The sequence below is a fragment of the Microtus oregoni genome, unplaced genomic scaffold, assembly GCF_018167655.1.
Source record: "Microtus oregoni isolate MIOR12 unplaced genomic scaffold, Mior012 000018F_ref0000195, whole genome shotgun sequence".
In the NCBI taxonomy this organism is placed as follows: domain Eukaryota; kingdom Metazoa; phylum Chordata; class Mammalia; order Rodentia; family Cricetidae; genus Microtus; species Microtus oregoni.
In genome coordinates this window covers 14,795,146-14,811,009 of record NW_024543077.1, presented here as the reverse complement: position 1 = coordinate 14,811,009, position 15,864 = coordinate 14,795,146, and the positions used below count along the sequence as shown (strand labels likewise).

Sequence of the window (15,864 nt, the reverse complement as noted above, 5' to 3'; positions counted from 1 at the left end):
AGCTAGGGTCCTTCGCACCCACATGGAAAGTATGAAAATGTGTGTCTGTAGTCCCCGCACTAGGGAGCCAGAGATGGAGGATCCCTGGTGCTAGCTGCCCAGTAAGTGTAGCTGAATTTGCGGTTCCCATGCTCAGTGAAATACTGTTGTCAGGGAAATTACATTCAGTTTAAGATCATAATATATCAGAATTTTTTTTTATGGATAAATGGCTGCTGTTTTGTGACAAAAACAGGAAAGCCTGCCAATTGTATTTATAGTATAGCAATTATACCACTCATGATACTAATGTTTTATACTGTGTAAAGACCCCAGCTTACTAACAAAGCTTTTCCTGCATATACTTTTTATAGTGCAGAACTCCTGTATGCTGTTCAGGTATGTATCTCATTAACAAGAGAGCAGGTTTTCCCACTAATGAACCCACAGGATATGGGAATGTTTTAAAATGGACTTTGCTGTGGAATTTTAAATTTCATCCCTCTCCCTGAGGCGTGTTGCTAGTACTGAATTATTAAAACCTTGGATTGATTTAGGAAGAAGAATTTGATAATTGTTCTCAACAAGGAGCTCTGTCCAGTCAGACCTGTCTGGAGATGATGGAAAATGAGCTGGCTGGAAAACAGCTTACGATCGAAGAACTGACTGAAGAACTGGAAGAAAGGAGGGCCACCTGCGGGCCTGAAGTAATGCAGAGGGTGAGCTCGCCTCCCGTGGCTTTAGTTTGTTGTGCATGTGGATGGAAGTGCATGTGTGCTCTTTACACATGGGGCTTTGCAGTGGCCACTTAGGGCATCTTGTAATTTTGTTCTTGTACATAGCATAACAAGGCTGTTTAAAATGAGGATTGTAGAAACACAGCTGAGATAGTCACACTTAAAATTTAACTGCGTAATCTAGAGTGAAATCACTCCTGTGAAGACAGTGTGTGTGTGTGTGTGTGATCAGTCTGGGAGAAAATTGGTATAAACCACAAGACAGTGTGACTTAAAGCCATTAAGAATGCGAGTCCCTAACCCTGTCTCGAAAAACCAAAAAAAAAAAAAAAAAAAAAAAAAAGAATGCGAGTCCCTTATAAGGGTTACACTGACATCTGCTATGCGGGAAGTCAAGATGAAATCCATGAGGGTGGGACACTGATGAAAATGGCAGCATACTTCCATTCCATCCTCTTCAGAAAAAAGCTGGGGTTAAATGTGCATGTTGGTGTTACCTAGAAACACACTGGGGCACTACAAAGTATAAAGACACTTCTGTAAGAAAATATGGAAAAGTCAACCTAAATATATTCTCTTCCTTAATGCAGAGACATGTTTTGTTGTTGTTATTTGTTTTTGTTTTTTGGAGATAGGGTTTCCCAGTAGCTATGGAGCCAGTAGTCCTGAAACTCACTCTGTAGATTAGACTGGTCTCGAACTACAGAGATCTACCTGCCTCTGCCTCTCAAGTGCTGGGATTAAAGACATGTGCCGCCACCACCCAGCTAGATAACAAGTTTTCAAAGTTAGTTTTGAAATAAAATTAATTTGGATAGTCTAGTAGCTTTCATGGAAGAATACTTTTTTGATAAAAGAATAAAAACCTAAAAGCTAGTATTTACAGTTTTTACTGATTTCTTCTAGTTATACGAATTTGAAGCTGCCGTTAAGCAAAGAGACTGCATCATCACTCAACTGATTGCTAACCTGCAGCAGGCTAACAAAGAAAAGGATGAGACAATGAGAGAATTTTCCGAGTTAACCGAACAAAGTCAAAAATTACAGATTCAGTTCCAGCATGTAAGTATTATGAGTACAACAAAGTTTATTGGTGTTTTTAGCAATGAATTATATTCTTTTTCATTTTCCAGAACAAATCAAAGACTCCATTTGCTTCTTTTAGTGTACTACCTTAGTGACCTGAAAAAAACTGGTGAATTTGTGTTGTTATATAGTAGCCAATAATTGTTTGTTTGTTTTTGAGACAGGGCTTCTCTTTGTAGCTTCAGAGACCTTCCTGGAACTCACTCTTTAGACCATACTAGCTTCCTAACAGATATCCGCCTGCCTCTGCCTCTCAAGTGCTGGGATTAAAGGCTTGCGCCACTACCAGCACACAGCATAACCATGGTTTTTAATTCATATCTTGTGAGTCATTCCCTGTTATTATTTAAACTAAACTCCCTATTTCTGTTTTGAAATTCTACAAAACCTTACTGTGGTGGACTGGATGGATTTTTGCAGACATTGCTCTGTAGTTGCCCTGGACATCTGCAGACCTGGCATGGTTTTATTGGGTTCTAAATGGTAACTGAACCTACACCTCCCATTTACTTTAAGTTTGCCTTGGGAATCCATCCTGGCTAGTGTAGGTCAGCTTGAAACAAGCTTAGAGTTATCCGAAAGAAGGAAACCTCAATTGAGAAAATGGCTCGAAAAGATCGGGCTGTGAGACAGTTTCTTAATTAGTGATTGGTGGAGGAGGGCTCAGTCTCCTCTGAGTGTTGCTATCCCTGAGGTGACCCTGGGTTCTGTAAGAAAGCAGGCTGAACAAGCCATGAGGGACAAGCCAGCAATCAGCATCCTCCAGAGCCTCTGTATCAGCTCCTGCTCCAGGTTCCTGCCCTGTTTGAGTTCCTGTTCTGACTTCCTTTGATGATGCTATAATGTGGAAGCAATAAGGCAAATAAATCCTCTCCTCCCCATCTTGCTTTTGGTCATGTGTTTCATCATTCAGTAATAGTAACCCCGACTAAAGCAGAATCCGATTGCATTGGTCAGAGTTTGATAGCAAGTAACACAAAACAACTCGCAACATATTAAACCAGAGAGCTTAATGTAAGTATACAGGCGTCTTAGAGGACTTAGGGGCAGAAATATAACCAAGACTCTGAAAGAGATTGGAGATAGAGTCTGAAAAGTCACCAGAATGCAGAAGTCCCTTCCTGCCCCACTTACTCCCAGCAACGTGGCCTCAGTCCTGTGACCCTCACTAGACCTGCTTTCTCTGAAGTATCATATGAATGATGATGTAATGGCTCAATCATTCCAGTCCTAGCAACAGCAGATCTCAAACCCCTGAAGTGAACAGAGGTCACAGAGAGCCACTGTCAGCAGGCGACCCCAGGAGTCTGCTGGCACACAGAGTTCAGAATGCTGAAGGTTCTTTCTGTGTTCAAGTTGCAGGCTAGTGAAACGTTGCGTAGCAACACTCACAGCAGCACTGCTACAGAGCTACTTCATGTCAAGCAACAAGTCATGGCTCAGCAGCAACAGCTGGAAGAACAAGATAGACTATTAAAGGATCATCAGAAAAAGGAGAAGGAGTTCAAAATACAGATAACTGTTCTGCAAGAGAAAATTAAAGTATGTGAAATGGTAAGGATATCAGCTAGCATTGGAATTTTCTTTTTCATGTGTCTTAAGCATATGAATTAGAAAATTTTATAATTCTAACTCTGAATATGGAAAATAATTGCAATTGAGAATCTCACACTTACAACTGTGTATCTTCTACTAGGAGTTGCTAAGGTAATACTACCACTATTGTATTCCTTAAAGGGATTTGTGTATGTTAACTGGAGTCTCAGTAGAGCCTAAATTGATAGCTCAAATATCTATCTTGTTGCATCTGAAATAGTCCCATCTATTTTAGCTATGGTACAGAAATTCTGAAAGTATTTTTGTCACAAGGTAAAATTTTATAGATTTAGTTGCAAGAAATAAGTGTTGTTTATTCTCTTTCTGCAAATATTTTACTTCTTGGAAACATTTAGAAGTTAAGGCTCTTTGGGGCAGGGGATAGCATTATGTACCACATAGATTATAATCTTAAATTCTAAGAACAACTCATCCTAAAAGATTTGCTTTCATTGATTTTCAAATGAGAAATGAAAATTTAAAAGTGATTGTTGCTGCCTGGCCTACTCCTGCACCTACTCCCTGCCTGGGGCAGGGCAGAGCTCCTGAATCACACTTATGTAAGAAAATGTCTTATAAAACATAGCAAATCAGAAACACAATCTGATTTTGATTTGTAGGCTCAGGAAACTCATTTTAGGTGTTATCTGAGTTCTGTGCTAGAGCAGAGGTAAACTCAGATTGTTCCAAGTTCAAGGGGCTGTTGAAAATTTATAGTATATGGTTATTAGTTTGCAGTGATTAATAATCATGACGAACTGTATTTTTTGGGTCCTTTGGATTTTGTTTTCTTTCCATGGACAAATGAATTTAACAAAACAAATACTAGTTAGAAGGTTCTTTAGTGAGCAGAAGGGAGGATTTTAGCACTCAGATATTGTGGCATTAGGCTGAGATAAACTGATCTATGCATCTCATTGTAGTGAAGTTGATGCCTGTGGACTCAGATTCTTCAGTCCTGTTTACCACAATTTCCCAACATCATTTTTTGTTTGTTGGTTTTTGTTTTTGATTGTTTATATTGAGTATAGTTTAATGATCCTTCTGGCTCTTGAGTGCTGTCAATATGTATAAGCATGTCTGACTCAGGGTATGGTCTTTCTAGAGGGACCATAATTCTCAAAGGCTGAGGGCACTTTGGTGTTTTACATGAATTGTCCTTAGAGGGTACTCCCAGCACTTCCTTCAGAGGGTTTCTTCTGTCTGAGCTTCAACATTTTTTTTCTTTAGACGTGTTATACATTTACTCAGAATTCCTTTGAATTCTGTTTGCCAAGGACTTTTGTGATATAATTTACCTGCTTATAATAGCTCTGACCAGTTCTGTAGATTTTATTTCATGCTTATTATTTGGGTCTGAAGCCTTTATTCACAGAGGAAACTAAATAGCAGATCCAAAACTCTACTCAACTTGGGGCTTTAATGCGATTATGACGTGACTATGTTTGATGTGTTCTTCTGGGCTCAACTGTTATCAACAGTTGTATAATTGGCCTCTGACAGGAACTTTCTTTTCTGTTTTCAAGCTTCTGTTTGAAGTGAAACTGTAGTTCCAGCTCAATATGTCAGGAATATTATAGTTGTTGAAGATGTCACTGAAATGCCCGGCAGTGAAGTTAAGACAGACTCACAGGAAATCTCTTCTTATTGCAGAGCTTTTGGCATTGGAACACCTTCAGATCCCTAGAATTCATGGGAGTCAACTGGACTTACTTTTAAATTTTTTTCTGAGACTATTCGGAGAGTGCATAGTGATATAATTAACCGTCAGAATATTAAATAATTGGAATATTGATTTGTTAGTTAATTTTAAAAGTGAAGATATAATGGATTAGTAAAGATTCAGTGTTTTTTTAAATTATTTCAATCATTTATTTGTCTGGAGAGTGAGCTCAGGTCATCAGAGCCCTCTATTCAGCCTAGCAGTATTTTATTTTCCTTCTTTTTTTCATTCCTTTTTGGCAGTGCTGGGAGTAGAACCCAGGATCTCATGCATGCCAAACAAATTTCAAATTTAAAAATCTGTTACATTTTTTATTTTAAAATTTTTAATCATGTTCTTTCCTATCTTTCCAAATTCTCCCCACTTCCCTTAATTAAAATTTTTAATCACACTAAATGCAGTTCAATATTTCTTCCTAAGAAGATGTGAACTGTTGTATAGCTATTGTTTGCTCCAAGTGTCTAGGTATGCAAGTGTTATCATGGAAAAAGTAGAGCGGTGGGCACAGCCATTAACTTTTTATAGAAGATTTGAAATGTGACTTTATCTGTCTTTTGTTAATGAAGTTAAGCAACAAAGTTACTAGAAGTTTTTACACTTTTTTTTTCTTCTGAAGGAACAAGATAAAAAAGTCGAAAGCGCTAATAACAAAATAGAGGAGAAGCAGGCAATTATTGAAGCACTGAATACAAGACTAATAGAAGAAGAGAAGAAAACTGCTGTACTAACTAATCGAGTAACAACTGCTGATCAATTAGTAGGAGACCTAAAAGGACAGCTTGTAGAGAAAGACCAAGAGACCAAAAGCTTAAAGCTTGAACTAGCCAATTCTAAGCAGAAAGTGGAGCAATCTTCCATAGAAATGAAACAGTATATGGAGACAATCGAAGAGCTACAAAAGAAAAATTATGAAGTAAACTTTTCAGAAACCGGCATAATGCAAAAAATGGAAAAAGAAACAGAACAGAAATTAGCACAGCTCCAAGCAGAGCTAGATGAGGAGTATGGAAAACAGATTGTGCAAATGAAGCAAGAATTAATAAAACAACACATGAACCAGATAGAGGATCTTAAATCCCAGCATAAGGGAGAAATGGAGAACACTTTAAAATCACGCGGAAATCCAGCAGTTAATGACGAGCAAGTAAAGTTACTGAGCGCAACAATGAATGAACTGAATATGAAAGTACAGCATACTCTATATCAAAAGGAGAAATTCAGGGAAGAGCTGCGGGTAGTAAAGCTGGAAAAGTGTGCTCTCCAGAGTCAATCGAATGCTCTTCTAGAAGAATTGAGTGCTTTAAGAGACCAAATCCAGAGAGCCAAGCAGACAATATCTGAACAAGAAAGTAAACTGAATGAAGCCGGCAAGTCCCTCAGCATGGTTGAGGACTTAAAAGCTGAGGTTACGGCTGCATTTGAGTCCAGGAAGGAACTCGAATTAAAACACGAAGCAGAAATTACAAATTATAAGATAAAACTTGAAATGTTAGAAAAAGAAAAGAACGCAGTCTTAGATAAAATGGCAGAGTCCCAGGAAGCTGAATTGGACCGGTTGAGAACGCAGCTCCTCTTCAGTCATGAAGAAGAGCTTTCTAAACTAAAAGAAGATCTAGAAGTTGAACACCGGTTAAATATTGAAAAACTTAAAGATAATTTGGGGCTTCAGTATAAGATGCAGATAGATGACTTACAAAATGAAATGAGTAAGAAGATGGAAACTATGCAGTGTGAGAAAGACAGCTTGTTAAGTAAGCAGAGCCAGCTCATCTTGGAGATTACTGACTTAAAAGACTTGCAGGAATCACGGAATTTTCAGATGAATGAAATCAAAAAAGAAATTGAGACCCTCAGACAAGAAGAAAAGGAAAAGGGTACCCTTGAACAGGAAATTCAGGAGTTACAACTTAAAACTGAACAATTAGAAAAAATACTAAAAGCAAAAGAGGAGGACCTACAAGAAAAATGTGTAGAACTTGAAGCAGAGAATAGCATTCTTAAAGATGAGAAGAAAGTTCTCGAAGACATGGTGAAAGTTTACACTCCTGTGGAAGAAGAAGAAAAATTAATTGCTTTAGCTTCTGGTACATACACATCAAAAGACTGTAGCTGGCAAAAAGAGATTGATATGCTTCGAAAGGAAAAGGAAGACCTAAAACAACAGTGTATTCACCTAAGTAAGGAGATCGAGATGCAGAGGAATACATTTTCCTTTGCTGAAAAGAACTTTGAAGTTAATTATCAAGAGTTACAGGAAGAATATGCATGCCTCCTCAAGACAAGAGACATCCAGACTAAGCAGGCGTTAGAGTATGAACACAAAGTCAAAGCGCTGACTGAAGAGCTGCAGTTGCAGAGAGGAGGCCGGGTGATGCAGGAAGGGAGGCATTCTCAAGTAACTGATGCTGCGACTTTTATAGCTGAGCCGCTGGAAGTCAGAGAATTAGTTGAAAAGGATAACATTGAATTTATGGAAAAACTGAAAGTAACTGAGCAAGAAAAACTAGAGCTCTCGGAGAAACTTTCTGTCCTCTCAGAACAGTTAAAGCAGACACGTGATGAGGTTAACTGTCTAAGTGCAGAGGTTAAATTATTAAGTCAAGACAAGGAAGAGCTCTTGTTACGATGCAGAGAGTTAGAGGTTCCCACCAACCCCAAGGGAATAGAAAATGCCGCTGTGTGCCCTGCGCAGTTGAGCTCTTGGAAAACTGAGCTTACGACAGGAACGGACGCCCATTCTGGAGGATGTGATTCTAAAATCAGTAAAGATTTGCCAGAAGAATCAAAAATAATGATAGAAGATAAAATTCCCTTTAAAGGAAGTGGAGAAGACTTGAGATTGCCAACAAGAACAACTGAACCATCTCATGGTATAGTTGAGCCATTCGAGAAGGAAAAACTCGAGCAAGAGCTTTGTGCTCTCAAATCCACGCAGGTACGTCCACATGCGCATAAAAAGTCATAGTGAGAACACACATTTCACACCAAGATAGTTGTCACTTTCATGAAGCAATAATCCATATTCTTACCAGAAAATGGTGAACTTTCATGTTACTATCATTTTTGAAAATCAGTTGTCATTTTTACTTAAATAGTGTTGCCTTTCAATTAATCTCGTATATATGCTGCTCAGAAAATAAGCTAAGTTAATCATTTTACATGATTTTTTTTAAAGAGAAGAGTTAAGAGACTTCTTTTTATTTATTTTTTAATATTTATTTATTTATTATGTATACAATATTCTGTCTGTATATATGCTTGCAGGCCAGAAGAGGGCACCAGACCCCATTACATATGGTTGTGAGCCACCATGTGGTTGCTGGGAATTGAACTCAGGACCTTTGGAAGAGCAGGCAATGCCCTTAACCTCTTAGCCATTTCTCCAGCTCCTGAGACTTCTTTTTATTAACTACATTTTTTATTTCTACTTTATTGTACTTATAATACATTTATTAACTACATTATAATCATATTTTAGTATCAAAGATTATATTTTAGAGTTTTTCATACTGATGTTTTCTGATATAAAATTCCAGTTATTTTTTTAAAAAAAACCTTTTTAAAGTTTTTTACTGCTCTATAAATTATTCATTGCTTATGGAATTTTATTTCTGGAGGTGCGGCTTAAGGCCTAGAGGTTTCTGATTCTTTGATCTGAATGAGAAAAACATAATATTAACTCTAAATATAAGTGAAGAATTTAAAAAAATGCATATAATACATGTTCTGGTTTTGTTCTGTTGATGCATTTAAGCCTATCCAAAAGCAGATTAGTTCCAGAAAGTATCATTTGGTTTGTAAGTATTGTTTGCCACAGTTCGTCATTAAGGAAGTAAGGGCAGATACAAAATCAGGATTAATGTAGAAAAGCATAGAGGAATGCCTCTTGCTGCCTTACTCACTGGTTCATGCTTGGCTAGCTTTCCTATATAGCTTGGGACCACCTGCCCACATAATGGTGCTATTCACAGTGGGCTCCTACATCAATTGACAGTCAAGATGATCACCCACAGATATGCCACAGGCCAATCTGAGCTGAGAAATACTTCACTTGAGGCCTCTCATCTCTTCTCCCTTGACTCTAGGTTGTTGTCAAGTTGACAAGTAATGGTGTCTAAGACAATGACTAATAATCATTACTAATAACTAGGTTTGTTAAATACTAATACTAGAAAAATCAGGAAAGTTCTTGTAGGTTATCTACAGTATAAAATGCTAATTAAGTTTTACGTGTTTTTATATTAGTGGAACATTTATTTGTTGACTCTATTCCAGATACGCATGTAGTGGCAGACAAGAGATAAGAGCCCTAGTCTCAGGAAGAATGTATTCTAGTGGGGAGGGCGAGTGATAATGAGAAATGTAGTTAGCAGCAGTGTTGGTCTATTGTAGTGAGGAGGAGCGGGCTGGCCTGCTTTTCGTCCTTCCCGGCTCCCGCACGACTAGTTTTACACCCGAAATAACAACACACAAACTGTATTCATATAAACACTGCCTGGCCCATTATGTCTAGCCTCTTCTTGGCTAACTCTCATATCTTGCTTAACCCATTTCTAATAATTTGTGTAGCACCATGAGGTGGTATCTTACCGGGAAAGATTCAGCATGTCTGACCTGGCGGCTGGCTCCATCGCATCTGCCCTGGAGAGGAGAGGCATGGCGTCTGCCTAACTTCCCTTCTTCCCAGCATTCTGTTCTGTTTACTCCGCCTACCTAATTTTCTATCCTATCAAAGGGCCAAGGCAGTTTCTTTATTAACCAGTGAAATCAACACAAAGACTCTCCCACATCAGTCTGTGAAGAAAGGGTGTTAAGCGGGGGAAGCATGGTGATCAGGAAAGGTGTCTTGGAGGAGTTAGCCTTTGAACTGACCTCTGTATGACAGGGAAGGGCCTGCAATGGGGAAATTACAACACTTGTAAAGATGGAGGTGAGCTTGATGGCTCGGATATAGGCCTGTGCGCTTGGCCTTGAAAGGAGACAGGAAGGGAAAGCAGACTTTGAATTGGAAGAAAGTATGTGTGAAGCTAGGAAGCCATGGGAAGTTTTGTCTTTATTTCTGACAACTTCTAATCGCATTCATGATCTTATATCAAATATAGAGATATTTTCCTTATACAATGAATAGAATCAAGAAATCCAATTACTGATTAATAAACATATGAAATTGTTTTGGAAAGTATAATGTGTGAGAGTTACTACAAAGGTATTAAATACCGTTTTAATTTTTTAAACAGGAGAGGACCTGATTTCCAACTTTAGCTGCCCTGATCTTGATACTATCTCTAACTAAAATTAAAATAAATATGGCCATTATAGACTTTCTTTTAAACTGAAAAGGAACACCTTTGAGATATATTTTCTGGGTTTTTTAGCTCCTAAAAATTATTTGTTTGTTTGTTTTCAGTGCACTTGGCTAGTTTGGCTAGAAGGAGAAAGAAAGACATTGTAGAAAGTCTCCAGTGTTGGCATGTGAGGTAGAAGGAGAAAGAAAGACATTGTAGAAAGTCTCCAGTGTTGGCATGTGAGGTAGAAGGAGAAAGAAAGACATTGTAGAAAGTCTCCAGTGTTGGCATGTGAGGTAGAAGGAGAAAGAAAGACATTGTAGAAAGTCTCCAGTGTTGGCATGTGAGGTAGAAGGAGAAAGAAAGATATTGTAGAAAGTCTCCAGTGTTGGCATGTGAGGTAGCCACGGGAGTGGCAGGAATCGGTCATTTCTCACACTGAGAGAAGTTGTTTGAATTTGAAGAGATACTGAAGCATAAGAACCACAGGCGGAACTGCTGGTCTGCCTTCCTTAATGCCCTGTGTGCCGAAACTGCAGTACCTGGAAGAAATCGATACAAAGCAGTGTAATTTTTAAAAGGAAATACAGTCCTTTTTTCAGGTGTGAAGAGTGAAACAAAGGAAACTTAGCAAGAAGAGAAAGATGAGCCTAACTTTGTCATTTACTGTCTGACATTTTCTAAAGTTCTAAGCATTGTAAAGACAAAATGATACATGATATTAATGGAGAGAAAGACTGTTAACTGTCATAATTGACAGGTATAATTTAATAAGAAACAAAGGGAAAGACTTAATATCTAACAGCCTGGGTGTGGTGGCATATGCCATCCTCTCAGCGCTCAGGAGCACAGGGAGCTGATGGCGAATTCAAAGCCAGACTGAACAAGTAGCAAGACTTCTTCTTAACATAGAAAAAATGAACATCCCTGCAGAACATGAATGAAGGGCAATGGGATCTGAATAAATGAAAACTTTCATTTCTGAATGGGAAATGATTAATATGAAATATTAGTTTGCTGTATATATAACTAATTTAGTTCATGGTGAAAATTTATTGAAATTTAAGTGGTTTATAGTTGATCTCTAAGGACTGATGTGTTGAAATAAGAGTGCCTGGCTAGCTTATGCCCAAAATAACAACACACAAACTGTATTCATTTAATCACTGCTTGGCCCATTTCTATCTAGCCTCTTCTAGGCTAATTCTCACATATTAATTTAGCCCATTTCTAATCATCTGTGTTGCGCCCCTAGGTGCGCTTACCGGGAAGATTCTAGCCTATGTCCATCCTGGGTCGGAGCTTCATCACGTGCGTCTGCCTGGGAGCTGGGAGCATGGCGTCTCTCTGAGGCATCTGCTCCCGAGAGGAGAGCTGTGGAGTCTGAGCTCACTTCCTCTTCCTCCCAGCGTTCTGTTCTGTTTACTCCTCCCACCTATCTTCTAACCAATGAGGGCCAAGCAGTTTCTTTTTATTTAACCAATGACCTTCCTCCATCACTGATGTACAAGAGACAAGAATATTTTTAAGCACACTACATGTTGCATGACATAGAAAGGACAATATTAGCCTTGAGTGCACCAATTACTTTTACTTAACATGTGTGCCCTGGTGAGCATACATGACATGTGAATAACCTCAGAAGCCAGAAGAGGACATTAACTTCCCTGAAAATGGAGTCACTGTTGGCTGTGAGGCTGTGAGGTAGGGACTGGGGAAATGAACTTGGGTTTCCTGGAAGACAGTCCATACTCTAAACCACTGAGTTATCTCTCTAGAACCTAAACATGCCGATTTAATAAATACTGAAAATGAGGTAAGCTATTGAAAATATAAAATAGCATCCAAGTCTCCACATTTAAAGAAAGTAGCTATAAAATATTAGCAAATTTAGAACAGAAATGAATGAATTTTGAATAAACAAAAGGGAAAGCTTTGATGAACTTTGATCATTTGAAAAGATCAGTAGGTTGCAATTTTAGATCTCCAAGAATATCAAGGGAGAAACCACAAATAAAAGGAAGAATGAAATCAAAACCCAAGTACAGAAAGCGCAAGGATTTTAAAATAGGAAATGAGTACTATAAATAAACTCTACTGATGAAATAGAAATTGCTGAAACTAACTCAAATAGAAGTACAAAGTCTTAGTGAGCCAGTAACCATTACAGGAACTGTAACTGTAACCAGGCTTCCTTCTCACCTCTCCAGCTAACACTACTGCACCGTGACCATTGTACAAGTGGATTTCACAAATTCTTAGTGGCCGTTTAGGTACTAAATAGGATTTAAAAGGGAATCTGTGGAGCAAGGAAGGAAGACAGACAGAGCTCCTGTGAGGCTGGTTTGTATTGAAATACAGACCAGGCAAGAATAGTTCATGAAAAGAATGTTACAGACTAATCACACGTAGGAATGAGGCTGAATGGATTCTTCATAAAATATTACCAGGCTATCTAAAGAATGGAAGAATTGTTCAGCACCTGAAAATTGTGTTTATTTAATTTCCACATCCATTTTAAATTCTGTTAGGAAAGAATCTCTCATTTGTAGTTTTAAATTTAGAAAGGAACAAAAAACAAATCAGAAGAGTAGGAAAGTAAAGAAAACTATAGGAAGTCGGGGATAGAAGGGACATTTGCTAAGGGTGGCAGCGGTCTCTGCAGTGTTTAGAAGCATTTCCAGTGAAAACAAGTTACCAGCTTTGCTCTCCAACCGTGTTTTTATAGTTCCTAGTTAGTCAGTATAATATGACTAAGACGTGAGCAAGGTTATGACAAGTGAGACAAAATGTTAATCATAGATAAGATGTTTGAAACTTATACAAGACACTAAAGACCTGGTATACCCTGGCATACATTACCCTGCTCTGGTCGGGGGTTTTTTTTGTTTGTTTGTTTTGTTTGTTTTATTTGTTTGTTGAGACAGGGTTTCTCTGTAGTTTTGGAGCCTGTCCTGGAACTAGCTCTTGTAGACCAGGCTGGCCTCGAACTCACAGAGATCCACCTGCCTCTGCCTCCACCACCCACCCCTGCTCTGGTCTGTACATTCTTCAATGTAAAGGAATATCCCGATATCCCAAAGATGAGTTTTTTTTTGTTTTTTTTTTTTTTTTTTTTGTATAAAGTATAGGGGAGGCTATTCTGGTGAGGTAATATTTGAGAAGACTTAAATCAGTAAGCCAAGATAGCAGGGAAAGCTCATAAAATTCAATAATTGCTTTATGACAACTGATTTTTACATTAAAGGTGAGAAGTTGGAGAATTAAGTCCTTCCTCTTTAGGAAAAATTACCTCTAATTTTGTTATGTTAATTATGTTAGCTAAAGACATACACGTAAGAAAGTTAAGAGAGAGGAAAGCTTTAATTAGAAAGAACAAACTCAAAGGAAAGCATTAAGAAATTTATCATGTCTCTTTTATGAACAGTACCTAAAACAGGCTTAATTATTAGGATCAGATATTTCCACATTATAAACAGTGGACTATAAAGGTGGTATAAATACATGAGGAAATATAAAGAATTTAAAGAACCAAAAATATGAACAGATATGTGTCTTAGATAAGAAACCAAAATGACAGCATAACAAGTCTTAACCTAACAAAGTCATATGCGTGAAATAGTATTTATCCCTAGCACACTGGCAAAGTAACTCTGACTTACTGATATGGATACAAGGATGTGAGCATTCACATTTTTTATTATAATTAAAATTAATTCAATTATATTTGTAAAAAAAAAAATCAGTTGACAAGATCTAGTAAAGTTACGCCTGTGTATTATCTATGAGCAGCAGTTACATTCCTGCGTGGATGAGTGGGGACACTGGACAGCAGCAGCGATTGGAAACAGGCTTGAACTAGTATTTTGTAGACTTCCTGAATCAAAGGTCAGAGGACAGATACCATAAACTTGTGTCAGCAAACATTCCAGATGATTCTGACACATGCCGGGCAGCTCTCCATTGAACCATTTCCTCGTTTGTCTTAGGTGGATCTATGTAATAATTTACTGCCTTTTGATTGAAAATACCCCATGCTTACCAGTGATCCAGAAAGGAAAATGGACCAATTGTGGTTCATTTATACTACACTACAATTAAATTAACCTGTCATCTATGTGGATTGATATCAGAAGGATATTGATATGGAATGCAAAGAAATTTGCAACATAAATGCCACTTATATAAATACACAAATACTCAGTTTAATATGCTGTTTACATGTACACTGGGAAATGAGAGTAGATACATTCCAAATTTTTGGTAACAGTTACTTGTGGTCAAGGAATAATCAAACATCATGAATTAAATTTTGTCTCTAATGTTTTCTTTCTAAATCTAAAGAGATATAAAGAAAACAGAATAAACAGGAATTTATCACTATTAATTTGAGTTTTGAGTACATTGGTGTTTATTATCATTTTAGCATGTAAATATTATTTAAAAAATTAAAATCTTGTTAGTTATAGTAAGTATCCCAATTCATTATTACATTGTGATAATGTGAGAGACACAGGCAAGCCAGTGCATCTGGAGGATGGCTGAAGCAGACCAGTTTCTTCATAAGGAAATGTAAACCTCTGAAGTTCAGTGCATGTGAAGAAATAGAAGTTAAACTGTAATTTTAACTTTTCCTAATATTTATATCTGTTCACTTTAAGGATGATTTAAGGCTGCAGATGGAAGCCCAACGGATTTGCCTTTCCCTTGTTTATTCAGCTCATGCCGATCAGGTGCGTGAATATATGGAAAAGCAAAGAGACGAAGCTCTTTGTAGCCTCAGAGACGAGCTTGTTTCTGCTCAAGAGAAAAAGATGGATGAGCTTCAAAAAATGCACCAGTGCCAGCTGCAGGCTCTTCAGACACAAGAAACAGGTAAACAGCTTCTGACCATTTCCATGACACAAGTAAGCAGTCTGTAACTCTGTCCTTGTCTCCGGCCCATTGGATAAGGCGGCTTTCCATCCCATACCTGGGCTTCCTAGCATTGAGGTACCCAAGAAAGCAAAAATCACTGCATCGTTTTCCCATGGAAGTATCATCCAGTCAGGAAGTGCCTGGAATGTCAAGTGACAAGACTGACAACTTGTAAACCCTGCTTTACATACATGCTGGGTCACCACTATAGAAACATTAGCACATCTGTCTAGGGCATATTCTATTGATTGGCTGCATTGTAATTTGAAGTATACCAGACTAAATCTAGTTGATCCAGGATGAATGCAGAGTGGAAGAGAGAGGTAAGAAGTTTAGTGTTTCCTGTGACACTGAGACAGGAGCAATTGGGTCAAAGTTTGGGGATCCATTTTGAAGAACTAAAAGTTCAAAGTTGCATAAGAAAGTAGTGGGAGATACGCTGCAGAGTGGGAAGTGCCTGGTGAGAACCCTCTGCTGCAGAGTGGCAAGTGCCTGGTTAGAACCCTCTGCTGCAGAGTGGCAAGTGCCTGGTTAGAACCCT

At 38.1% G+C, this 15,864-nt stretch overlaps 1 protein-coding gene across 12 annotated transcripts in view; it reads left to right on the top strand.

The window, feature by feature from the left end:
• LOC121458752 (A-kinase anchor protein 9-like) overlaps positions 1–15,864 on the top strand; it is a 136,942-nt gene that overhangs the window by 21,419 nt on the left and 99,659 nt on the right. For 10 of the 12 annotated variants that reach the window (XM_041668098.1, XM_041668096.1, XM_041668095.1 and 7 more), the window contains 5 exons: positions 537–698; positions 1,623–1,778; positions 3,159–3,356; positions 5,738–8,056; positions 15,068–15,281. In XM_041668098.1, coding sequence (XP_041524032.1) covers positions 537–698; positions 1,623–1,778; positions 3,159–3,356; positions 5,738–8,056; positions 15,068–15,281 — 3,049 coding nt within the window. The remainder of the gene's footprint in view (positions 1–536; positions 699–1,622; positions 1,779–3,158; positions 3,357–5,737; positions 8,057–15,067; positions 15,282–15,864) is intronic. The other 2 variants (XM_041668089.1, XM_041668091.1) reach the window with 2 other exon arrangements.